The sequence below is a fragment of the Gigantopelta aegis genome, chromosome 10, assembly GCF_016097555.1.
Source record: "Gigantopelta aegis isolate Gae_Host chromosome 10, Gae_host_genome, whole genome shotgun sequence".
NCBI lineage: Eukaryota > Metazoa > Mollusca > Gastropoda > Neomphalida > Peltospiridae > Gigantopelta > Gigantopelta aegis.
Genome location: NC_054708.1, coordinates 14,206,048 through 14,233,626, shown reverse-complemented (window position 1 = coordinate 14,233,626; position 27,579 = coordinate 14,206,048). Strand labels below are relative to the sequence as shown.

General features: G+C 38.7%; 1 protein-coding gene across 1 annotated transcript; it reads left to right on the top strand.

The window, feature by feature from the left end:
- The first annotated feature begins 5,799 nt into the window (after positions 1-5,799).
- LOC121383489 (beta-hexosaminidase subunit beta-like) lies at positions 5,800-26,956 on the top strand. The gene is made up of 13 exons (XM_041513562.1): positions 5,800-5,930; positions 9,775-10,048; positions 12,119-12,181; positions 12,957-13,000; positions 14,275-14,385; positions 14,691-14,792; positions 15,289-15,427; positions 15,783-15,975; positions 19,327-19,489; positions 20,670-20,868; positions 22,143-22,233; positions 25,227-25,331; positions 26,120-26,956. Exons 1-13 carry the CDS (start codon positions 5,823-5,825, stop codon positions 26,310-26,312), a joined length of 1,785 nt encoding a protein of 594 aa, XP_041369496.1. The 5' UTR covers positions 5,800-5,822; the 3' UTR covers positions 26,313-26,956.
- The last annotated feature ends 623 nt before the right edge of the window (positions 26,957-27,579 follow it).

Genomic DNA, 27,579 nt, shown 5'->3' with positions numbered 1-27,579 from the left:
TGGAAACAAAGACTCCGAGCCTTTGTGGGCCTACGTTGCTAAGTAGCCCAACGTATCTGCAAATCGTTTATGACGTCGTGGCATCATGGACATGTCTTCGGAAACAAGTCTGCGAGCATTCGTAGATCTGTATTATTATATAGTGTAGGCCAAAGAAATAACCTTGTAATTTCTGAAGATGTTTCTGTCAAATAATGTTATCAGTAACCAGTGAAGATAAGAATACATATGGCATAATATGCAGTCATGTGGAATAGATTTTTAAAAAAACCCAAAACCCCAAAACAAAACCAACCAGAGGTGATGGAATTTCGACATGGGACGAGACTTATAACGCCGGAAAAGTATTAGTTAGATGAAACGTGCGAAACGACGTTCAATGTTTTATAAGGTACAATGAAAATCACATTAGTTTAAAATGACATTATTCGAAATCAATATATGATGTCCGGAAACTTCAAATTTGTCATCCATTGCCCTTGAGCCGGCCGTGGCGCATCATTTATAGTATAACTTTATCAGACCCGTATGAACTAGGGGGTGGGAGTGGCCCACCTCCACTCCCAACTCGAGAACAAAAATATACGAGATTTATAAAAACGATTATGTATATTATGTTAATTAATTTCTTACACACCCGTTGTTGAGAACATCATGTGTTATTTTTTATAACACATAGTTGTTTACACATGTACGTGTGTTAACAATTTCAAGACATACGACTGGTTGATCTTAGGTAATGACCAGGTCACCAATGTCATACGTCCAATAAAAAAAAACAACGCGATGGAAATCGATTACACTGTCACGTATAGTTAATTCTGTGACGCGTAAGTCAGCTACAAGTGCAACGGTTGTAAATAACTTATAGTAAAAAACAGATGTTAAAATTTGCTTAAAACCTAGTTTTTGAGGATATATTGTTTAAAAAGTATCAAACTCGCTTTCGCTCGTTAGATACATTTTAAAGCAACTCGGTGTGAGATAAATGGTATCTAACGGCCACTCATGTATTATTATCTATGTAAAGCTTGGAGATACCATAGTCGGTCTGTAAAAAAATAACGTGTTGTGCCCCACTCACTGGACTGTGTCAGACCCAAGTTTCAGGGGCGGATCCAGGAAATATTCGGAGGAACTGAAGGTAACTAGAGTACATGGACCAACTCGTAAAAAGGGCGATCCAATGAAAAAAAATATATAAAGCGACAAAAAACCCCGAAGCACTTGAATATATTTAGTGGGGATGGGTCCCCTGGTCCATCCCCTTGGGCCCGCCTCTGTAAATTCAGTTATTTAAATACACTAGTAAGTTTACACGGAAAAACGTAATATCAAGGTATTTGCATATTAATTATCAATGAAATCAATATCAAAAGCAATAATTAAAACAAATCACTGTTTTATTTATTCACAAAACTGAATTCAATTTAAATTTACCATAGACGTAATACCAAGATACGGCGAAGTTTTTGGTGTGTAGGCTGTGGGATCCAACACCTGCAGAGTACAGACACATGGAGTGCACGAATAATCAAGGTTAAATATGACTATATATTTAAACACACAGAGCAAAACCTTTCAGTCTGCTCCGTGGTCCGCGGGCCGCGGGTGGGCGTTGCGGAGGAGAGGGGGGGGGGGGGTTGGCGGGGGGGGGGGGGGGCGCGTGTGTGTGTGGGGGGGGGCATCGGGACCAGCGGGGCACCCGGCCAATGTTGTACAAATCGCCCGGGATCCGTGAGGGGGCCGTGAGGCTATCGTAGGGTGGCCGTGAGGGGCCCGTGAAAATCCCACGGCGCCCGGCGGATTTTGTTTCCAATAATTTTCAGGCGGCCGCCAGATCACCGGTCGGTTTCCGGCAGACCGCCGGGCGGGGGCCTAGCAACGTGTCTACGGGATTGCCACGATCTAAAATCACGCTTGGAAAATCGCAGATTTGGGAGTCGGGTTTTCACGCCCGCGGGGTTCGCAGGCGCCGCGACCGTTATGTGAGGGCCCCTTTAGTCGATAACATCTTTAAAATTGCAGCAAACTCAGGACTGTCCCTTTAATGCCGTATTTGAACACCTGAAATCAAATAAAAATCCCCCCCCCCCCCCCCCCCACACACACACACACACTTTCAAATAGTAAACGTATCGCATGATAGGTTTCGACTCGTCCGGCGTTATCTTCACTTGCCATGGGCGACCGGGCAACCGTAAAATGCACACCCTGTAATACATACTAGATTTTCATTCAATTTGTTTTTCATGACGCTATTTCTTGTTCCAGCCAGTGCACCACTACTGGTGTACCGTATCAAAGGCCGTGGTATGTGCTACCCTATCTGTGGAATGGTGCATATAAAAGAACCCTTGCTGCTAATCGGAAAGAGTAGCCCATTGCGTGGCGGCAACGGGTTTTCTCTCTCATTATCTGAGTGGTCCTTATCCATATGTCTGACGCCATATAACCGTAATTAAAATGTGTTGAGTGGACACATTGGGCTATTTCTCGTTCCAGCCAGTGCACCACGACTGGTATATCAAAGACCGTGGTATGTGCTATCATGTCTGTGGAATGGTGCATATAAAATAGCCCTTGCTTCTAGTTGAAAACTAGCGGGTTTCCTCTCTATGACTGTGTCAAAATGACCATATGTTTGACATCCAATAGCCGACGATCAATAAACAATCAATGTGCTCTAGTGGTGTCGTTAAACAAAACAAACTTTCTTTCTTTCGAAGTTTATGAAAACCCAGCTTTTCAAGGGAGAGCATGCCTCCCGAATGTCTGTTAAATAGTAATCATTATTTATGTTTATATGTCATCGGTCCTCACCTCTTCCCTCTTACATTATTTTAGATAAGCTGTTTTTGTGTGTTCACGCACGCATGTATGTTTGTTTGTTTGTCCCTACTACTATTATAAAACTGATACGAGCTATCAGGTCTATGGAAAAGTGCAAATAAACTTCCATATACTTCTCTCCTCGTGATGTAGGCCATTTATCACAGTTATCAAGGTTGTAGTCCAGTAGCCAAACACTTAAGAAAAAAATAGGTAGGAGCCTAAGTGCAAATAACCAACCAGTTAAATTCATTCCGTATCACTTTAGAGCTGCGTTCACACTAATGCTAGTGTCAGACTACCAACTGTCAGCAGAAAGTTGACCAACTCAACGGTTGCGTTGTAATTTCCCCAACTGACGACTTATGACGGGTGCGCTCAGACTAACAATTGGGCATAGCGTTGAGTTGTAATGCGCGCTCAGACAAATGTCGGGCAACAAATGTCGGGCCTCGAGTCGTAGTAGTCGCTGGCAGTTGGTAGTCTGAGCCTAGTGTTACACTTAAAACTGGTTTAACCATAGCCGTGTTGGCTACCATTTTTATAGGGGCAGGCTGAGTTTTGACCGAATTAAACGAATTATTCATATCAGCATTACTACCAAACAGCTACACGTAGGGTTACAAACAAATCACTATACATTTTTACATGGAAATGGTTATTTAATGATGCACTCAACACATTTTATTTACGGTTATATGGCGTCTGAAATATGGTTAAGGACCACACAGATATTGAGGGAGGAAATCCGCTGTCGCCACTTCATGAGCTACTTTTTTCGATTAGCAGCAAGGGATCTTTTATATGCACCATCCCATAGACAGGATAGCACATACCACGGCCTTTGATGTACCAGTCGTGGTGCATTGGCTGGAGCGAGAAATAGCCCAATGGGCCCACTGACTGAAAATTTACTCAAACATTGTGGCGGGGGGGGGGGGGGGGGGGGGGGGGGCGGGCGTGAATTTAACTAAACTAATATAACTAAACCTCAACTTTAAAATGTAAACGTGAATTCGATTTTTTCACTATATTGGTATAGCTAAAACACTTCGGTATGTGGTTTAGTTAAACTGGTATAAACAAAATGTTTAAATAAAAGTGTGAACGCAAACTTTTAGTTAAACTAGTATAAGGCGGAAGTGACAATGACGTCACAGTCAGAATAAGCAGTAAGTGCGTTAGCTACGGCCTAACAGAATTATAGTCCATTATTGTTTTGGTTTCTTGCGCATGTGCGGATAACTGCACTTCCGCCGTCTACCGGCATAGATATTGCATGTGATAACACTCATCTTTCCAACAAACAAACAAACAAAAAAAAACCACACAAAAAATCTCCAAAACATAAAAAAAAACCCAGTACAGTTAAACCAGTTTAAATTGTTTAAGTATTAACACAACTAATAATGCATTGGTAACATTTCAACAACGGGGATTTTTTTATACAGAAAAAGAACATCTAATCTTGGCCTCCCCTAATCCCCCCCCCCCCCCCCCCCCCACACACACATACTGATTAAATCTTGGAACTTCCCTGCTATCACTTCGACACTGTTTATCAAATCATGGACCTCATCTGATAAATATGTAACTTTCCCAATAACACGTAATAAAAAAGATGCCAAACATATTACTCTTAAAGAGGAAACCCTCTGCATTTTTCCATTAGTAGCAAGGGATCTTTTATATGCACCATACCACAAACATGATAGCACATACCACAACCTTTGATATACCAGTCGTAGTGCGCGGGCTGGAATGACAAGTAGCCCAGTGATCCCACCGACGGGAATCGATCCCAAACCGACTGCACATCTGGCGAGCGTTTTACCATTGGTATACGTCCAGGCTTCTCCAGATGATGATAGTTAGGGATGTAGGTGATAGATCAGTGTTACTGTGTTTTAACGAAACAACACATTATGTTAATTAGTGGCTGTTAAAGTCTATAGCCCCACACAAATAAAATCATGGTTGAAGCCTCATAGTATCTGCTTGAATAAACAATGTGCTAAATCGATGTCAAGGTGACTGTTTTTTTGCTATTGTAACACGTTTACAAGTAGAAGAACCCTTTTATTGACAAAAAACTCACCTGTATAATAAATATATTTTCATATTTAAAATATCAGGGTATATCAGTTTAGTGCGTTTCTTGTCGTCCTATTGTTTATAGTCTCCTCCCAATAATGCCGAAGGTAAAAAATAAGTAAGTACATGTATGTGTGTGTGTGTGTACACACATATATATATATATATATATACACACACACACATACACACACACACACACACACATACATACCTATATATACAGATACAAATACACATATACATTATACATATACATATACATATACATATACACATACACATATACATACACATACACATACACACATACACACATACACACATACACATACACATACACATATACATATACATGTGTATTAGAAACAAACATGACCCCACCCCACGCCCACCCACGAGGACGAAAATATATGTTTTCCGTCTTACTCTATATAAATAAAGGTACAAATATGACTTGCAGCACACACCTCACACACACACACATACACTAGAGGCTGTGAACCCCCACTGTGAAATTTCTGTGAAAGAATGCTTTCAAAAACAAAATAACTAAAGAAAAAGCAACAAAAACAAACAAACCCCTCAATCCCCCCCCCCCCCCAACAACAACAAAAAAAAACCACATACACACACACACACCCAACACACACAACAAAACACACACGCACACGCCACAGACACTACACAAACGCACAAACACACGTACGCACGCATAAACACACAAATACCACGATGTGGCATTCCTTCACCCGATGATAAAATCCCGAATCGTTTCTGCTAATACAATGTCATGTCAAATGCAAAGCCAATAAAATATATAATCTATACACGTAGTTTCATTTTGACCCTTAATAGAGCGTCAGACGGTGGTATTATATATTTCCTTAACAAACATGGACGCTTGCACAGTACGTACATTCATTACGGTTTGGTTTTGGCTTGCGCATCTTGGACGGAATGAAGGAAAACTGATGTACATAGCCGTCAGGCTTCCTTTGAAGGTAAGTAAAACAGAGATATTTCTCAACAGGATGGAATTAAAGCTACAGTCAAACAGGTGTGAATCAGCGATCAAATGGAGAATCAAAAAGTGGCCTTTTTAATACAGGTGGCTGCTTAATATAGGTCAGTTTATACTGGATTTGGGAAAACAAAATCGTTACATTTAACACAGGTGGATGCTTAAAGGGACACGCCCTAGTTGTTAACCATTACGCCGTTGTTTTTCGCTATTAAACCCATTTTTTCACAAATAAAATTACTCTTTACTTACCGTTTATTATTTAGAATATACATTTCCATTCACATGAAGTGTTTTTTGGTAATCCTGGTAATCCTGGTGTTTGTAATACCACAAAATGCATTTTTCGTATTTCATAAAATGCCACGGGCCTCTGAGAAAAAAACGTTGAGCAAACAAGGTCTAATCTATTTTTAGAGGGGATATTCCCATTTCAATGTCACAGACGTTGGTATACCACGTGACCGTTATCATTTTGGTTCGGTTTGTTTTCTCGTGCACGGTTCGCGCAATCAACATCCGATTTGTTGTCGTTTGCTTGTTGTTCATTTGTGAGATTTTTCTTCACAGTTCGTGAACATTTTCAGTAACAATAAAGTTCAGACAAGTAAGTGTCTCAATACAAAACGTTACAAAGTCTTACGATATCTGGAGGGGATACAACCAGGACAGAACAGTTGGAACATGTCCAGGAGAGGTGAAAGGAAGTCTGTGCGCACTCTGTGAAATTTGTCGTGACGTAGGCATTGTTGTGCTTCGAACGACATCTACCGGTGACATCAGAATACTAACTTTCAAAATTATTTCAAGCAATTGGGACATGGGGATTCCCATGGTATTTATCGATATACAACCTGCTTTTTCACTCCAGTTGATAAAAACGTGATCTAAGTGTGTTACAGGTTTGTAGATTAACCAAATTATAATTTATTTTCGCTGGATGGAACTTGGGCGTGCGGCTTTAATAGAGTTTACCGCTAGAACAGATTTGACAGTACTATATTTTGAAATCCTAGCCGAGACGGGCATACTTAGTAGAGAGGACATGGTAGTCACAGCCAACATTAATTCCAGTCATTTGAGAAAATATTTCAATTATTTATATATATATATATATATATATATATATATATATATATATATATATATATATATATATATATATAAACCTAGGCAAAACTGAAGAATAACTCACTGTTAATATTCCACCAACCCCATCTAGTTTGTTGTCATTTCTGCCTCTACAGTACAAAAATAGTATAATTAATAGTATAAAAACCAGAATTATAACCAGTTATATTTAATAAAAATAACTAAATTGCTAGCTTTATATCTGTTTTCTAATTATTTTGAAATTATTTCTTGCTTTGTGGATAGTACTGGAATGTATTGGTAAATTAATAGCTACAAAGTGACTAAAACTTATTGTAATATTTCCTCCACTTTTATTATTATTATTATTTTTTTTTATATGTATATATATATATATATATATATATATATATATATATATATATATATATATATATATATATATATGTATGTATATATATATATGTATATATATGTATATGTATATATGTATATATATATATATATATATATATATATATATATATGTATGAATGTATGTATGTATGTATGTATATTATATATATATATATATATATATATATATATATATATATATATATATGTATGTATGTATGTATGTATGTATGTGTGTGTGTGTGTGTGTGTGTGTGTATGTGTATGTGTATGTGTATGTGTATGTATATGTATATGTATATGTATATGTATATGTGTATATATATATATATATATATATATATATATATATATATATATATATATATATATATATATATATATATATATATGTATGTATGTATGTATGTATATGTATATATATATATATGTATGTATGTATGTATGTATATGTATATATATATATATATATATATATATATATATATATATATATATGTGTATGTGTATGTGTATGTGTATGTATATGTATATGTATATGTATATGTATATGTATATGTATATGTATATGTATATGTATATGTATATATATATATATATATATATATATTGAAACAAAAAAGAAACTTGACTTGATTATAAAATGCCCTACAACAACACACTGCAACTTGAGGTAACTTAATTGTTATATTATGCTGTGTCCACCTGTTGACATGGCATTTCGCATACACAATACTCAGTCATGCAAGATGTTGCAGGTCTATTTTGTGAAAAGCATGAACTGCACGTACACAATGTCACGTGACCACCACACCTTTGTTACAGTGATACGGATGTATGCCAATTATTCGTAGTACACGGAAAAACGTTGGACCTATTTTGACGGCAAATCATCGTCTTCAGCGTTTACACTGGGCACGAAGACATGTGAGATTCACTCAAAGACAGTGGAATAGGGTTGTATTCAGTGACGAGTCTCGTTTCGCTGAAATTTGCCGACGGGAAGGTACGAGTATGGCGTAGGCAACGAGAACGATTTGCTCGATGTTGTGTGCAAGAGGTGGATAGATTTGGAGGCGGAAGCGATATGGTTTGGAGTGCATTTTCAGGAAACGGTCGATCTCGACTCTTTGTCATTAATGGTAACCTAACAGGACAGTAATATCGTGATCAAGTGTTGACGTCAGAGCTCCTTCCATTTCTTCGCGCACATGGACCAGGACTAACGTTTCAGCATGACAATGCTACGCCCCACAAAGCAGCCGCGACACAAAACTTCTTACGCAATGCCGGTGTGAATGTCATGGAATGGCCGCCCGCTCACCAGACTTAAATCCTATCGAGCACATTTGGGATGAACTTGGCAGACGACTGCGAAACATCAGGAACCCACCCCAGAATCTCCGAGAGCTTGGGATGGCGCTTGTACAGCAATGACGTCAACTTCCGGTGCGGATGTTTACACAACTCCTACGGTCTATGAGAAGACGTTGCAGAGCTGTAGTGGAAGCTCGAGGTGGTCACACACGTTACTGACTGTAATCGACTTACTAATCCGTCACTTGTTATTTTGGAAATTAATACCCATATGACGTCATGATGCTTACTGCTTAAAGTAATGGAAACTCGCACGGTTTTGTTGTTGTGTCGTTTATACTCAAAGGATACTTTTGTTCTTAAACTTCTATTAATTTATCCCTGTGCTATATGTATTCCAAGTCAAGTTTCTTTTTTGTTTCGGTATATATATATATATATATTAATTCACCTTTGTCTGAAGTACAGGGCAGTAATTAGTGCGGATGCAGGAGGATAATAAACTCTGGAAAAAAATAACAAAGTTTAAAGTTTGTTTTGTTTAACGATACCACTAGATCATATTGAATTATTAATCATCGGCTTTTGGATGTCAAATATTTGGTAATTTTGACATATATTCTTAGAGAGGAAACCCGCTACATTATTCCGTTAGTAGCAAGGGATATTTTATGTGCACAATTCGACAGACATCCTAGCACATACCATAGTCTTTGATATACCAGTCGTGGTGCACTGGCTGGAACGAGAAATAGCCCAATCGGCCCATCGACGGGGATCGATAAAAGACTGACTGCGCATCAAGCGAGCGTCTTACCCCTGGGCTACTTCCCTCCCTCATTTTTAGTTTAGAAATCTCCTGTTCGTTTATCCGGAGAAAAGCCTGTATTACCTTGCCCTGATTTCGAACCACTCATTCCCTCATACAATTAATAGTATTATTTTAAGCTAGGTAGTGCCCTGAAGCAGGTTCTTGTGTGTGTTTCTAAGTGGTCACGTGACTCGATTGTCCACTGCAGGGCGAGAGGTCACCGCCGGGATCCCCATGGCCGCTACCAGCACAATGGTCGAAAGGTTCCGAAAATCGGACACTGGATCCACGCACCTTCACTATCACCAGCGATCTCGACAAGTGTGATATTATCGATAAAGCAATCGATCGATATTCCGATATCGTATTTGGCGATGTGCAGTGGAGTGTGGCCCCGCATTTGGAATCCCTCAAAGGGTTGGAGATCAAGGTGTTGGATAAAACCTGCACGGGGTATCCGCAAATACACATGGATGAATCGTGTAGGTATCAGAAATCGATGTTTCAAAGACGTAAATAAGATATACAAATATATTTCAAGAGATAGAGACAAACACACCTGTTTTCACATGTATGTGGCCAGGAGTGCGCTCGCCCTCATCGCCGAAACACACACGCACACACACGCACATGCGCGCACACACACATTCACACATACATACGCATACGCACGAACACACACACACACACGTACACACACACACTTAACATACACACATACACAGACAGACACACACACACACACACACCACACACACACACACACACACACACACACAGAGAGGGTGTGGGTGGGGCAGACAGAGACATATAAAGAGACATAGCAGGACCGTAGCTCGGATTTTTTGTTTGGGGGGAGGGGGTGGGAGCAACTGAGTAGTTAATAGTCTAAAACTCCTTAAACAGTTAAGAAAAGAATTTTCTTTAAGTTTCTATAATGCTTTCCGAATTTTTTCGGGGGGGGGGGGGGGCTGCATAGAGAGAGGGAGAGGAGGGATGAAAGGAGCGAGAGAGAGAAAGAAAGAGATGAAATGAGAGAGAGAGAAAGAGACAGACAGATACAGAGAGAGAGAGAGAGAGAGAGAGAGAGAGAGAGAGGAGAGGGAGAGGGAGGGAGAGGGAGGGAGGGAGGGAGAGAGAGGGAGGGAGAGAGAGAGAGAGAAAGAGAGCGAGCGACCGAGCGACCGAGAGAGAGAGAGAGAGAGAGAGAGAGAGAGAGAGAGAGAGAGAGAGAGAGAGAGAGAGAGAGAGAGAGAGAGAGCGAGCGAGCGAGAGAGAGAGAGAGAGAGAGAGAGAGAGAGAGAGCGACCGAGAGAGAGAGAGAGAGAGAGAGAGAGAGAGAGAGAGAGAGCGACAGAGAGAGAGAGAGAGAGAGAGAGAGAGAGAGAGAGAGAGAGAGAGATAATCATAGGATGCAAATATTAGAAGTGTTTTCAAAGCAAATATAAAATACATTATTTATTCTGTCTGGTATTGGTTTAGGGATTGAATGACAAGGACAAGTGGAAGGCTATGAATGCGGTTATCAGTCAGCAAACAAATTGTGTTCCCTTTCAGTAAAACCAAGACTACGCGAATATTCATCTTCTTTGGCAATCTCGCACGTTATCTTATAGCTACAATCTCGTGGATATGTCTATCATTTTAAGTATTTAAAATAGTTCGCGTTACTCTTACGTTTACATTACAAATATATACAACCTAGGTCAAATTTAAGCTTAATGTTAGTGAAATTAATACCCCGTGACATGAATGTTTGCTTTAAAACAAAGCTGGTACCTTCAGCTATATGCCTATAAAACTTACAACCAAATAATACCATTTACTAGTAGAATATTTGTTTTAGGGGGAATCTTGAGTGTGTTACGCGCATTAATGAGTAACGTCAGTTTTATGCGTACACATTCAACACACTAAGTTTACCTAGAATTACTTGCCGTCAACTGACAAAACAAAAAACAAAGATGGTGCCCATGTCTATATTTAGCCACACATTATTGGAACATACACATATACATAGAGAATAATACATGAGTGGCCGTTAGATACCATTTATCTTACAACGAGTTGTTTTAAGACGTATCTAACGAGAGAAAGCGAGTTTGATACTTTTTAAACAACGAGTTGTAAGATAAATGGTATCTAACGAACACGAATGTATTATTATATTTCTTACAAATCCTCAAAAATCAGGTTTTAAGCTAATTTTAACATCTTTTTCTACTATACGTCACTATGTAATCGATTTCGATCGAGTTAGTTTTCATTGGATGTATGGCATTGGTGACCTGGTCATCACCTAGGAGCAGCCAGTCGTATGTCTTGAAATTGTTAACATACGTACATGTGTAAACAAGTATGTGTTATCAAAAATTAACGAATGATGTCCTCACCAACGGGTGTGTATTGAGGAAAGATTACGCGTGGGATCGATTAATTTATAATTACCTATTACAAATAAATGTGAAAATAACAAAATATTGTAGTTTCAACTTTGACATAGGACCTTTAACTGAAATGTATTAATAAAGAACCCGATGTGTTGTTTTCAGATAATGTATCCGTGTCGGATACCGCTACTCTCAGATCGGTCTCTGTGTGGGGAGCACTAAGAGGTAATATGTAAAATAGTTAAACTACACCACTAGAGTACATCGAATTATTATTAATCATCGGCTGTTAGATGTCAAACATCTGGTAATTCTAACATAGTCTTAGAGACGAAAGAAGGAATTTTTTTATTTAACGACGCACTCAACACATTTTATTTACGGTTATATGGCGTCGGACATATGGTTATGGACCAGAGAGATAATATTGATAGAGGAAACCCGCTGTCGCCACTTAATAGGCTACTCTTTTCGATTAGCAGCAAGGGTTCTTTTATATGCACCATCCCACAGACAGGATAGTACATACCACGGCCTTTGGTATACCAGTCGTGGTGCACTGGCGGGAACAAGAACTAACTCAATTGATCCACCACTGGGCTACGTCCCGACCCTAGGTAATATACAAAGAATGGCATTTTACCAAATGGGGGCTAGCAATTTGCCTTGACATTTTGGGGTGCCTTGATTTCCACATTTATAAGCAGTATATGAAACATTACATAACAAAATATTATCTAGTCGCACTGATTGTAAGCAATTAAAACACACGCACGCACACAAAAAGCACCAGAAAGATCTGCGCTATGTATTGTATACTCTTCACATTGTTAATGTTTTATTGCATTAATATATACACTAATACACATGTTCATCTAAAGCAACAGTGCGCATTAAATATCACTGGATATGCATTGCAGCCCCTTTAAAATCATTCATGTGCTATTTATTAGTATTTCGTTTATGTAATACGTTTTCCTTTTGTCTCCTTTCGTACCAGGATTGGAAACATTCAGTCAGCTAGTGTATGTAGAGAATGGACATGTAAGTATCATTGCAATACGAAATACATTGCGATGAAATGTTATGAACTGATATTGGAATACAATGTGAAACAACACAGGATAATAGAACGAATGAATGTTTAATGACACCCCTGCAAAAAATGCATCGGCTAATGTGAAACAAAGATAAATACATAAATGAATGTTTAGTTACTATAATGCAGTGTGTGTGTGTGTGTGTGTGTGTGTGTGTGTGTGAGAGAGAGAGAGAGAGACTGCGTGTGTGTATCTGTGTGTGTGTGTGTGTGTGTGTGAGAGAGAGAGTGTGTGTGTGTGTGAGAGAGAGTCTCTGTGTGTGTGTATCTCTGTGTGTGTGTGAGAGTCTGTGTGTGTGTCTCTCTGTGTGTGTCTGTGTGTGTGTGTGTGTGTATGTGAGTGTGTGTGTGTATGTGTGTGTGTGTGTGTGTCTGTATGTGTGTGTGTGTGTGTGTGTGCGTGAATAGCGTGTCAAAGGAACAATAAAAAAATGCTTTGTTCGGTAATACATATTGTGTGTGCGTGTGTGTGTGTGTGTGCGTGCGTGCGTGCGTGTGTGTGTGTGTGTGTGTGTTTAATACAGAAATATATGACAGTGAAACGTAAAGGATTGAAATACATTACGACGAAGTGTAAACTAATGAAATGTATTATGATGGAAAGTTAACTAATGAAATGTGTTATGATGGAAAGTTAACTAATGAAATGTGTTATAATGGAACGTTAACTAATGAAATGTGTTATGATGGAACGTTAACTAATGAAATGTGTTATGATGGAAAGTTAACTAATGAAATGTGTTGTGATGGAAAGTTAACTAATGAAATGTGTTATGATGGAAAGTTAACTAATGAAATGTATTATGATGGAAAGTTAACTAATGAAATGTATTGTGATGGAATGTTAACTAATGAAATGTATTATGATGGAAAGTTAACTAATGAAATGTATTGTGATGGAAAGTTAACTAATGAAATGTATTGTGATGGAAAGTTAACTAATGAAATGTATTGTGATGGAAAGTTAACTAATGAAATGTATTGTGATGGAAAGTTAACTAATGAAATGTATTGTGATGGAACGTTAACTAATGAAATGTATTATGATGGAAAGTTAACTAATGAAATGTATTATGATGGAAAGCTTACTAATAAAATATATTATGATGAAAAGTTAACTAATGAAATGTATTATGATGAAACATTTACTAATATATATTATAAGGGTGTAATGTAAACAACAAAAAATTTAATTAATTACATTTGATGTTGTTTCCAGTACATGATTCGCACAGACACAATACAGGACCGTCCTCGTTATACACACAGGGGGTTGATGATCGACACGGCAAGACACTACATACCCGTACCTTTTATACTGAAACAGCTGGTAAGTTTATAATCCTTTTCAACATAATATGTATTTAATACTTTTTTTAAATTATTTGTTGTCTAGTGCTTTCATGTTTAATGTATTGGGATTCAGGCGCGTGAGCGAAGGGGGGGGGGGGGGGGTTCTGGGGTCGATCCACCACTCCCTGCTCAAGCGAAATTTCTTCTTTAAAAAAAAAAAACACTTTTAGAGGAATCATGAAGCGATGCCCCTAGAAACTCGGCTTGCCATAATCTAGATCCCCCCCCCCCCCCCTCCCCTTTGCGTTAATTTTTGCTTGTGAGATTTGTTTTTCATTTTAGGACGCCATAGCCTACAACAAGATGAACGTGTTACATTGGCACATTGTTGACGATCAGTCCTTTCCGTATGTCAGCTCGTCATTTCCGGAATTGGCCGAAAAGGTACGAGATACATTAAAACATATTTCAAAGATTTAATAATCACCATCATCATTATTATCATTGTCATCATCATCATCATCATCATCATTATCACCACCATCTTCATCGTCGTCATCATCATTGTCGTCATCATCATAGTTGTCATCATAATCATCATCGTCATCATCATCCCTATTATCAACACCACTACCACTACTACCACCACTATTACTACAACGACGGCACTTTAGTTCGATCTTTCTGCAACAAGATTTAGCATATGAAAATGACGATAAGCATTTTCTGAACATGATTTAGAAGAAAGCAAAGTGGTTGCGATCTCTTGTATAAATGTATTTATTTTAAAATCTAATTTCAGGGTTTTTAAAAACTAATTTGCTTGATGCTCGAAATAAAAGCAATTTATCATATTATATACCTCTATTAACAATTTAGATATTTTTTTCTCGTTATATAGTCATACTTCCTTTATTAATTTATTTTTTGTTTCCGCTAGGGGGCGTATTCACAATCCCAAATCTACACCCCAAAAGACGTAAAGGACATCATAGAGTATGCTCGTCTAAGGGGTATTCGAGTAATCCCCGAATTCGACACCCCAGGACACACACAGTCATTTGGAAAAGCATTCAAGTGTAAGAATTCTAATATAATATTAATGGTGACGAGTAGACAAGTATGGTCTTAACCGTAGTTTATATTGTATAGTTTCTATTTAACTGATTTCAAATAAAATATATGCATACATGATCATATAATATACCTTTAATTTTATCTATATGTATGTACATGTAGCTGCACTTTGAAAATGTAAGTGCCTTTTTTTTAATCCTAAGAAAAAGCCTGAAAATATGTCTCTCTGTTTGCCTGTATGTGTGTGCTCGCATATGTGTGGACCTATGTATACTAGTATGTATGCATATACATATATTTTATGTTTTATTGTATTATTTTATCAAATGTTAATTAATTTGTTATAAAATTCTTCAGATCTTATGACTACATGTTGGTTTAATAACACCCCAGCCACCGCCGAGTACGGCCAACATGCACGATATGAGAATTTCGACCCGACCAAAAACACGACATATGAATTTCTTGCTAAATTCTTCACCGAAATAAAAGACGTGTTCAAAGACAGTTTTATCCACATGGGAATGGACGAAGCACACTACATGTGCTGGTTCGTATAACTTTAATTCTCATCATGTTCCTTATCTAACTTATTGTAACTGTTTGGGCCGAGCACTTTTGTAATGCATCATCAAAGATTCCAGCCACCCACTCATCCATCCCGAAAACAAGAATAACCCCACCGCCCACCCGTAAAGCAAGCAACAAACAAACAAAATAAAAGACACCACAAAAAAGCAACATCCAAACAATAAGATAAAATATTTAAAAAGCATTCTGGGAGTACTGCTAAAGCAATACCAGGCCCAACAATAGAGGTATTTCGCATTCCTATTGCGCATGCGCGCGAAGAGTAACGTCCCTTGACAAAATAGACTGAAACTAGTCTATTTACAAATTGGGGGGCGTGACAGACAGGTTGTTATGGGCGACTTGAGTAGCTTCGCAGGAGACTTTTAAACTTTGGCAACTAACATGTACATATTTCGAATTAGATGGTATAATGGCCGTAGAAAACGGTCCGCTGAAATTTACAGCGGAATGGTTCAAATTAAAGGGACATTCCTGAGTTTGCTGCACTGTAAGATGTTTCCGACTAATAAAATATTTCTACGATTAAATTTACATATTAAATATATTTTCTTGTTTAGAATACCAGTGTCTGTATATTCAGTGTGTTTCTGATCGTCTTAATATTTGTAAGAAGCCCAGACTGGATTTTGTCTTCAAATAACTTCGTACGTAAGAAAAAACAATATTTTAGGAAATAAGATAAAATTTAACCTAGTACAAATATTAGAACGATCAGAAACACGTTTAATATACAGCCACTGATATTTTATGCAGAAAAATATAATTGATATGTAATTACAATCGTTAAAAAGTCTCTGTTAGTCGATAACATCTTAAAAATTGCAGCAAACTCGGGAATGTCCCTTTAAAAAGCAGTGCAACAACTTGGACAAAGTCTCTGCGACTCGTACCCGAGGGTTTTGATAGCGCCAGATTAAAAAACTATCTCGTAAAAAGTATAAACAAAACAGTTGACAGATTTCATAGGTTATGGCATCGACAGGTTATGGCATCGATCGATATATATATTTGAGAGAGAGGGAGAGAGAGAGAGAGAGAGAGAGAGAGAGAGAGAGAGAGAGAGAGAGAGAGAGAGAGAGAGAGAGAGAGAGAGAGAGAGAGAGAGAGAGAGAGAGAGAGAGAGAGAGAGAGTACACACACACACACACACACACACATATATATATATATATATATATATATATATATATATATATATATATATATATATATGTATAGTCAAACCTGTCTTAAGCGGCCACACAAGGGAGTAGATAAACGTGGCCGATTAAGACAGGTGGCCGCTGAGTACAAGTTGCCACATATATAGTCTTTAAAACATTTGTTGTTGTTTCTTGTTTTACCGTCTGTACTGCTAATTAACGGATTTGTGCTTCATAGTTGACTATAAATCAACTTTTGACATGTCTCCTTCAGAAATAATGCAAATAGAATATATTAAATTAACAGTTCTCCACAATTTTGTTTTCTTTTTCCATTTAATTATTTAATTCCGACTTCATGCGATGTATTGTTATAGTAAGTGAATCTACAAATGTCAAGCGTAGCCTGCCCAGAGGCAATTAGATGCATGTCAGATTCATACTTCCTTAATGAATACACAGTGGAGATGTCGGGAATGAATGGGTACTAGTATTCCTGAAGGTGTGAAGATCAGTTATTTGCTGCACCTTATCGCTGTTGTTAAAATATCCCTTTTATATAAGAGTAAAACTTTACTGTGGCCGCTTAATGCAGGTATTTTAGCGATTTGGGATCCGATTTAGGTGGCCGCTGGCCGCATTAGACAGGTGACCGCTTATTACAGGTGCATTTACATTATAAATCGTTTGGGAGGAAAAAGTGGCCGCTTAAGACAGGTGACCGCTGAGTACAGGTGGCCGCTAGGACAGGTTTGACTGTATATATATATCAGAAGGTGTTTTGTTGCATTTTTCTTAGTGTTTATCTAATTGGGAAAAGTTAAAAAAAAGAAGAGATTTTATGCTGTTACATGTATATCCATAAAGTGGGAATTTAAAAAAAGGGGGATTTGAGGGGAGGGGGGTGTTGAAGGTAGTTGCCGTTCTGTTTACCCATACACACGTTTTTATACAGTGTCAACATGAACGCATTGGGTATTATACAAAATATATTTATTTTCTTTACTGTTAATGTGTTTTCCACCATATCTAAGTATATAAAATACTAGACGGACCTGTGTAGGAACGTCCTGTACACAGCCGTCATCACTGTATATATATATTCATATATCATTATCATTATTATTATTATTTAAGGAGTGTCTGTTATTTCTTTTACGTTCATCGGGGTATGAACAAAATAAATCATCCGTAAATTGTGTGAATCGGCGAAGCCGTTCTCACATAAGTTTGCGGATGATTTTTTTGTTCATACCTAAATGAACGTAAAAGTAATAACAGACAATACTTATAATTAAATTTGAAACACACTGAGTAATAATAACATTAAAAGTTATATATATATATATATATATATATATATATATATATATATATATATATATTCTGTTGAGTATTGTCCGAAATATACATATATTTTCTGTATATACAAAATATATATTTATTTATTTTCTGTTTACTACCATATCTAAGTAGAGAATACTAGACCGCCCTGTATAGGAACGTTCTGTGCATAGCTGTCCTGACTACATATATTTTTTATATATTTACACACGCCACGTTATATATTTTATTGAGTATAATCCGAAATATACATGTTTTCTTTATATACAAAATATTTTTTTATTTTTTTTTACTGTTAATGTGTTTTCCACCATATCTAAGTATACTAGACCGCCCTGTGTAGGAACATCCTGTACAGAACCGGTATGCGTTCACTGGTTTCCCTCCTACAAAATGTACCGAACAAACCCTCGTACTTAGAGTAACATTAAAATCGTTTTCTACGTGAAACGATTACCCACAAACGTTTCCGATATCCATTGGCTGGATATCGATGGAAGGATAACGAATTTCCCGGACATATGCGATTGGAACAGTTAATAATTGAACAATGGTCGTGGCCTCCCATTGCTTTTGCCCCCCAATTTGCAGATAGGTCTATTTTGGCGAGATCTCGCGAAATCTCGCGGTTTGCGTCCTCGAGTAACTCCGCAACGGGCACATGCGCAGTGGAATGAGAAAGAGGTCTATTGTTCGTATCTCCTAAGTTTAAGGGTCATAACTCTGTCAAAAATAGGTAAATCGTGATTCAATAGTACTGAATGCGTCGTTCAATAAAACATTCCTTCCGCCCATGATAATAGTAGGTATGTTTCCTATAGGCAGTCGAGTCCCAACATATCCGAGTTCATGAAGCAGCAGGGGTACCGCGCAGACGACTACTTCAAAGTGGAGGAGTACTACGTCAAGAAAGCCCTTGACATCATATCCGGTTTGAACAAACGCTACATCATCTGGCAGGATCCTGTGGAGCATAACGTCACGGTAAGTAATATGAGAGAGAGAGAGAGAGAGAGAGAGAGAGAGAGAGAGAGAGAGAGAGAGAGAGAGAGAGAGAGAGAGAGAGAGCGAGCGAGCTTCATTTATTTTACATTTGCCATGTTGTTCTTGTTTAATACAGTAGAGATGTCAGCACGTCTGACCCACAGTTTGATGAACACTGTGAATGAAAAATATGTGAAGCAATGACCCTGTTCATTTTTGTACACATCAGTCACGATCCATTAAGTAGCTACCAAAGGCATCGTCAGTAGGGGACAGGGGACATTGCCAACCCAAACTCCGAAGATTATGCATTGCCATCGACCGTCATCCGAAAGACGAATTAATATACCATTTCCCCCCAACCCGTTGAAGGCTTCTTTCGACGTCTTTGAAAGAAAACTTGAGGAAGTCTAATGATATTTTGCTTTCTCTTTAAATGGCATCTGGTATGAACCCACCAGTAAGAAATGGTTGGATACAGCGGTGATCAAAATACAGGGTTTTTTAACTTGTTAAAAACTTAGTTACATTAACCCTGGGTTAGTCTAATATGTTCCTCTTAATTATGTTTGCACAACATTATGCTTTAAATTATTATTTGAGTTGATTTAGTCCTTCAGTTTGTGAAAATTTCTCTTAACGGTTAACCATTGGTTAAGCTAATTTGTAACCAACGTTTAAACAACCGACCCTAGGTATCCGATGTTTAAAAAACAAATTGGCTTTGAGAGTAACGTTTGTCACCGTGAAAATCTGCTTAACACGTCTGGGTATATACAATGTGTATTTCAGGTAAGCTATCATTCATCTACTTAACACGCGTGTGGGTGTACACAATGTGTATTTCAGATAAGCTATCATGCATCTACTTAACACGCGTGTGGGTGTACACAATGTGTATTTCAGATAAGCTATCATGCATACTAACACGCTTACACAATGTGTATTTCAGATAAGCTATCATGCATCTACTTAACACGCGTGTGGGTGTACACAATGCGTATTTCAGATAAACTATCATGCATCTACTTAACACGCGTGTAGGTGTATACAATATGTATTTCAGGTAACCTATCATGCATCTACTTAACACGCGTGTGGGTGTACACAATGTGTATTTCAGATAATCTATCATGCATCTACTTAACACGCGTGTAGGTGTACACAATGTGAATTTCAGGTAAGCAAAGAGTCCATCATACAAGTTTGGAAAAACAAGCCTCAGTGGCCGGAGAACTTCCACGACTGGCGGGTGTACATGCAGAAAGTGGCGTCCTCGGGCTACAAGATCGTCTTTTCGTCCTGCTGGTATCTGAATAACATCAGAAAGGAGTCGTCATGGCAACCCTATTACTTATGCGATCCAGAGGACTTTGATGGTTCGTCTTAAAGTTTTGTTGTGCTTTGTCGTGCTATAAAGATAAATAACACCCTCTCTAACCACCTACTGTCTTTAAAAGGCGTAATTAATTATTTTTAAAATGTATCATACCAGCCTTGATGGCTTACTTGTGAAGAAATCAGCATTAAAACCGAGAAGCTGGGCCAAAGGCCACCCCAGTTCCGACTCCTTGAAACCAGAATACGTTTTCATGACTCAATGCGGCGAGGTGTAAGGTTACTACACCAACTTCTCTCACTTTAAAAATCTCTCTCCTGACTTTCATTATATCTCAATTTATTTCCGTGCTAATACCCAGTTAAGATTCAAACACGCTGAACACACACACACACACACACACACACACACACACACACACACACACAAACACACCTCAGCTATCTGGACTGTATGTCCAGGACAGTAGGTTAGTTGTTAGTGGTTAGTGGTTAATGAGAGAGAAGTCGGTGTAGAGGCCTTAAACTTAAAGGGACATTCCCGAGTTTGCTCCATTGTAAGATGTTTCCGACAAATAAAATATTTCTACGATTAAATTTACATATTAAATATATTTTCTTGTTTAGAATATCAGTATCTGTATATTCAATGTGTTTCTGGTCGACTTAATATTTGTAAGAAGCTCAAACTGGATTTTGTCTTCAAATAATTTCGTACGTACGAAAAAATCGTTTATAGCAAATAAAATGAAATTGAACCTTTTACAAATATTAGAACGATTAGACACACCTTCAATATACAGCCACTAATATTATATGCAGAAAAATATATTTGATATGTAATTACAGTCGTGAAAAAGTCTCTGTTAGTCGATAACATCTTAAAACTTGCAGAAAACTCAGGAATGTCCCTTTAACTTCCACATTAAGCCATTAATGATCGCTCTGGGTGGCAGCCGGTTACGGAATGCAAACCCAGTACCTACAAGCAATAAAGTATATGGCTTAATGCTGTCACTCCTGATAGACACGCCAGATACCAATATTAATTGGTTTTCAGGACTGTACCTAATTTAAAATAAAGAATTTTGAAAAAAAGACAAAAACGAGAAAACATGACACTATAATAATCATATAACCATAAGTAAAATGTGTTGAGTGCGTCGTTAAATAAAACAAATCCTTCCTTCCTTCCTCGAGTAGACAACAAGAGCGCTTCTAGCTAAAATAATATTTCCCAGTATCTTTCGGGGATAGGAGGAAACAATTGCTGGATCACTTATTAACATTTGTTGTTGAATATTTCCTTTGACAGGCACTCAACAAGAAAAAAAAAACATTGTTGGAGGTGAAGCCTGTTTATGGGCGGAACACGTGGATGAGACAAACATGATTCCAAGAACATGGTAATTCATTATGTATACTCTCGAGACGGGGTTCAACCCGGTTGGTGTTCAACGCTTTGACGTCTCTCCAGTTTAGGGAAATATCGAACCGAAACAGCCACCTTATCGTCCAAACTCGTGTACTTTTAAATTGGGGGCGAGACGTAGCCCAGTGGTAAAGCGCTCGCTCGATGCACGGTCGGTTTGGGATCGATCCCTGTCAGTGGGCTTATTGGGTTATTTCTCTATCCAGCCAGTGCACCACGACCGGTACATCAAAGGCTGTGGTATGTGCTATCCTGTCTATGGGATGGTGCATATAAAAGATCCCTTGCTGCTAATCGAAAAGAGTAGCCCATGAAGTGGCGACAGCGGGTTTCCTCTCCATATATCTGTGTGGTCCATAACCATATGTCCGACGCCATATAACCGTAAATAAAATGTGTTGAGTGCGTCGTTAAATAAAATACTTCCTTCCTTGTACTAAAGTCGTAATTAATAAGCAGACTGTTATATCGAAACAATCCACTACGACGCGTGTATCAGGAGATAACCTGAACTCTTCCACCACACACAAACAGACCGAGCAACAATCCACTTCGGCGCGTGTATCAGGAGATAACCTGAACTCTCCCACCACACACAAACACACCGAGCAACAATCCACTTCGGCGCGTGTATCAGGAGATAACCTGAACTCTCCCACCACACACAAACACACCGAGCAACAATCCACTTCGGCGCGTGTATCAGGAGATAACCTGAACTCTCCCACCACACACAAACACACCGAACAACAATCCAGTTCGGCGCGTGTATCAGGAGATAACCTTAACTCTCCCACCACACACAAACACACCGAGCAACAATCCACTTCGGCGCGTGTATCAGGAGATAACCTGAACTCTCCCACCACACACAAACACACCGAACAACAATCCACTTCGGCGCGTGTATCAGGAGATAACCTGAACTCTCCCACCACACACAAACACACCGAGCAACAATACACCTGGCGCGTGTATCAGGAGATAACCTGAACTCTCCCACCACACACAAACACACCGAGCAACAATCCACTTCGGCGCGTGTATCAGGAGATAACCTGAACTCTCCCACCACACACAAACACACCGAGCAACAATCCACTTCGGCGCGTGTATCAGGAGATAACCTGAACTCTCCCACCACACACAAACACACCGAACAACAATACACTTCGGCGCGTGTATCAGGAGATAACCAGAACTCTCTCACCACACACAAACACACCGAACAACAATACACTTCGGCGCGTGTATCAGGAGATAACCAGAACTCTCTCACCACACACAAACACACCGAGCAACAATACACTTCGGCGCGTGTATCAGGAGATAACCAGAACTCTCTCACCACACACACACACACCGAACAACAATACACTTCGGCGCGTGTATCAGGAGATAACCTGAACTCTCCCACCACACACAAATACACCGAGCAACAATCCACCCTCAACTCAAATATCTTTTTAACATTTTAAATTATTTATATTGTTATGAAAAACAAATGATTATTCTTTGACAGTCCTGGTGGTCAATAAAATACTTTGAATACTTACCAAACCGGCGCAGTGGTATTTTGTTACTTTAAGGGTTTGAGCTTGTGCATCTGGGTGGCGTCGTGGTTAGGCCATCGGTCTACAGGCTGGTAGGTAATGGGTTCGGATCCCAGTCGAGGCATGGGATTATTAATCCAGATACCGACTCCAAACTCTGAGTGAGTGCTCCGCAAGGCTCAATGGGTAGATGTAAACCACTTGCACCGACCAGTGATCCATAACTGGTTCAACAAAGGCCATGGTTTGTGCTATCCTGCCTGTGGGAAGCGCAAATAAAAGATCCCTTGCTGCTAATCGGAAAGAGTAGCCCATGTAGTGGCGACAGCGGGTTTTTCATCTCCAAATCTGTGTGGTCCTTAACCATATGTCTAACGCCATATAACCGTAAATAAAATGTGTTGAGTGCGTCGTTAAATAAAACATTTCTTTCTTTTTGTGCATCTGAAAAGAGATCGCACAGATCCAGTTATTTATAAACAAAACGTCATGGTAATTCAAGAGCGGTACCGTGATTGCATTCTTGTTTACACGGATGGATCACAGGATGGGACTTCTGTGGCTTGAGCTACAGTTTTTGCATCAGACGCAATCATTTCTATCAGATTGCCTGACTCAGCATCTTTTTTTTTCTGTGGGAACCTGGGCAATCATTAAAGCAAACATGCAAATATATTATTTTTACAGACTCGCCTTCATGTCTTCAAACTTTACAAAATACGAAGCTGGAATATCCCTTAATTAAAATGTTGATACGAAAGTGTGTATTTTTATCCATTTCTAATAAAGATATCGTAGTTTGTTGGGTGACCAACCATACTGGCATCAGACGTAATGAAAGGGCAGACACAGCTGCCAAGTTTTCCTCATTCTAGGGTTTGTGTGCCTTACTCTGACCATACACATGACATTAACCAATGTATGTTCCTATAGACAGTGAAGGAAGGATGGAATAGTATTGTGCCGTGCTCACATCGGTCATACATACTTGACACATGTATTTTAAAGAAGGATCCTACACCTCAGTGTGAGCACGATCAGTGTACGCCGTCGGTTCACCACATTGTGGTGGAGTGTAATTATCTTGGACCAACGAGGAAAGATATATTTGGTGGACGAAATGTGATAGAATCGTATCGATTCCACCCTGAACGTATCTTGAAGTTTTTACGAGATGTTGATTTTAACTCGAATGTTTTATATATGTACCAGTGATAACTTTTTTTGCACAGCTCTTTACACTGTTTTGAACTTAATTTTAGAATTTTTATATTGATGTTGATCAATTAATTTATATATTTACCATTGTTTTGACACCATATAGCCGATATAGTTGTGCTGAGGTACCATTAAATTTCTTAATTGAGTCACTCCATTTTAAAACCGCTCCTGAAGTGTTAAATTCTTTGTCCAGGCCCCGGGCGTCGGCAGTGGCTGAACGACTCTGGAGCCCCAAGACTGAAAACAACACAGACAGTGCACAGTTCCGACTCCACGAACAGAGGTGCAGGATGAAGAGGTACTGCTTACATATATATCTTTTACAATGCCACTTTCTTCTTCTTCTTCTGCTTTATCCTGTTCTTCTTCTACGCCTTCTGCTTCTTCTTTTTATACATTCTTCTTGTGCCTGTGCTTTTTCATCATCATCATCACTACCACCATCATCATCATCATCATCATCACCACCACCACCACCACCACCACCACCACCACCACCACCACCACCACCATCATCATCACCACCATAATCATTATCATCATCATTATTATCAGCATCAAAATAATAATAATAATAATAATAATAATAATAATAATAATCATCATCTTAGTCTTCTTGTAGTAATGAATATAAACATTTCGTTGCTGGTTTTCCGGTTGGAGTGGCCTATGTGGCGTTGGTGGATTTTCTCACTCGTTAGACAGAAAATGGCCATAGCTTAAAATTTGCTGAGATTCGCATAAACCGATATTGCATTCTTCTTCCTTCCTCTGCAAGTACTGTAACCTCACCGTGGTGCAGGGGTGAAACATTCTTCTTTCTCTTCTTTCAATGCCTCCCGTCCTCTTCCCACCATACCTCCCCCCCTCCATCTCTCTCTCCCTCCCCTCCCTCTCTCTCTCTCTCTCTCTCTCTCTCTCTCTCTCTCTCTCTCTCTCTCTCTCTCCCTCCCTCCCTCCCTCTCTCCCTCCCTCCCTCCCTCTCTCCCTCTCTCCCTCTCTCTCTCTCTCTCTCATATGAGGTATAGTAAGAACCCAGTAGTCATATCAGTAGTTTTATGATTTCTTGTTTTCTTGTACCCACAGACGAGGGATTTCCTCCGAGCCTCTGGGCCCTGGTTCCTGTGATCCCTACCACGAGTCTGTTCAGTTTAAACCACCCCACACCTCGGAGAAGAAACCTCGACCAGTCTGTTCGACGGGAAACGAAGGATATGCGCCTAATGCTGCCTTTGTGGTCATCTTCAGTCTGTTAACCGTTCTTAACTGGGTTAACTAAGGACTTTGTATGAACTGTTTTAACCCTAGTCTCACCTTTATGAGAAATATGTTTATTTTTATTTATTTTTCGTGTTTTTTAGGGGGCGGATAGGTGGAACCAGTAAAGTGTTCAGAATTTAGGGCCGTAGTTTGAGGGGGTGGCACAAATACTGATTGTTGATATTAAGTATGTATCTGCCCTGAAGTGGCTGCAAAATTGTATTTCAGAGGCTTTATATTTCAAAATGTCCAGGGGTACATGCCCCGGGACCCCACAGAGTCTTGCCCCTCCCATGCTCATTCGTTCCAAGAATTCATCTGCACCCTCCCCCCAAAATCCTGGAATTACGTTTTAACTAACGTTAATAGACAAATGTTTTGAGTATCTCTATATTACACATACTTTTAGTATGACTTTAAAATAGTTGTATGTCTTCGTGATTACAAAATATTCATAGATAAATTCATATATGCATGTATCAGAATATCACATTCTATTCTATAAACATGGTGTGTATTAAGATTTGTTTTTAGTTTAACTATGACCTAAGGTTTCATTATTCATATTCTGAAACATGATAAAAGCGAAATTAAAAGGACTATCCTTAGCTTACAACCACTGTATTTTGCATCCAAATAATAAATAATTTTTAACAACATCTAGTTACATCTTGAGTACATTTTGTTGTTTATAATATCAGTTTCTGTGTATCGAATATGTTTCCGGTCGTCCTATTTAAATGTTTGTAGTAGCTTCATTTTTATTTTATCTCTCATTTCTAAAAAACATATTCAAAAAAAAATAAAAAATATATATATATTTTTAACATACGAAACTATTTGGAGGTAAAATAGTTTGGGCTACTACAAACAATAATAACAATAAGAAACACATTATATAAGAGAGACACTGACATTTGAATGGGGGCGAGATGTAGCCCAGTGCTAAAGCGTTTGCTTGATGCTTGGTCGGTTTGGGATCGATCCCCGTTAGGGGGCCCATTGGGCTATTTCTCGCTCCAGCCAGTGCACCACAATTGGTGCATCAAATGGCGTGGTATGTTGGTATGTGCTATCCTGTCTATTGGATGGTGCATACAAAAGATCCCTTGCTGCTAATCGAAAAAAGAGTAGTCCATGAAGTGGCGACAGCGGGTTTCCTCGCTCAATATCTGTGTGGTCCTTAACCATACGTCCGACGCCATATAACCGTAAATAAAATCTAATTTTAGCAGTGACAAATAATATATATATTGGTCAAAAACCTGTTTTAATGGCAGCAAACT

Bases quoted from the DNA above. Each gene is read 5' to 3' on its own strand.
- LOC121383489 (XM_041513562.1), top strand. From the start codon at position 5,823: ATGGACGCTTGCACAGTACGTACATTCATTACGGTTTGGTTTTGGCTT. The intron at 15,428-15,782 runs GTAAGAATTCTA...AAAATTCTTCAG, and splicing joins ATTTGGAAAAGCATTCAAGT to ATCTTATGACTACATGTTGG. The intron at 15,976-19,326 runs GTTCGTATAACT...TGTTTCCTATAG, and splicing joins GAAGCACACTACATGTGCTG to GCAGTCGAGTCCCAACATAT.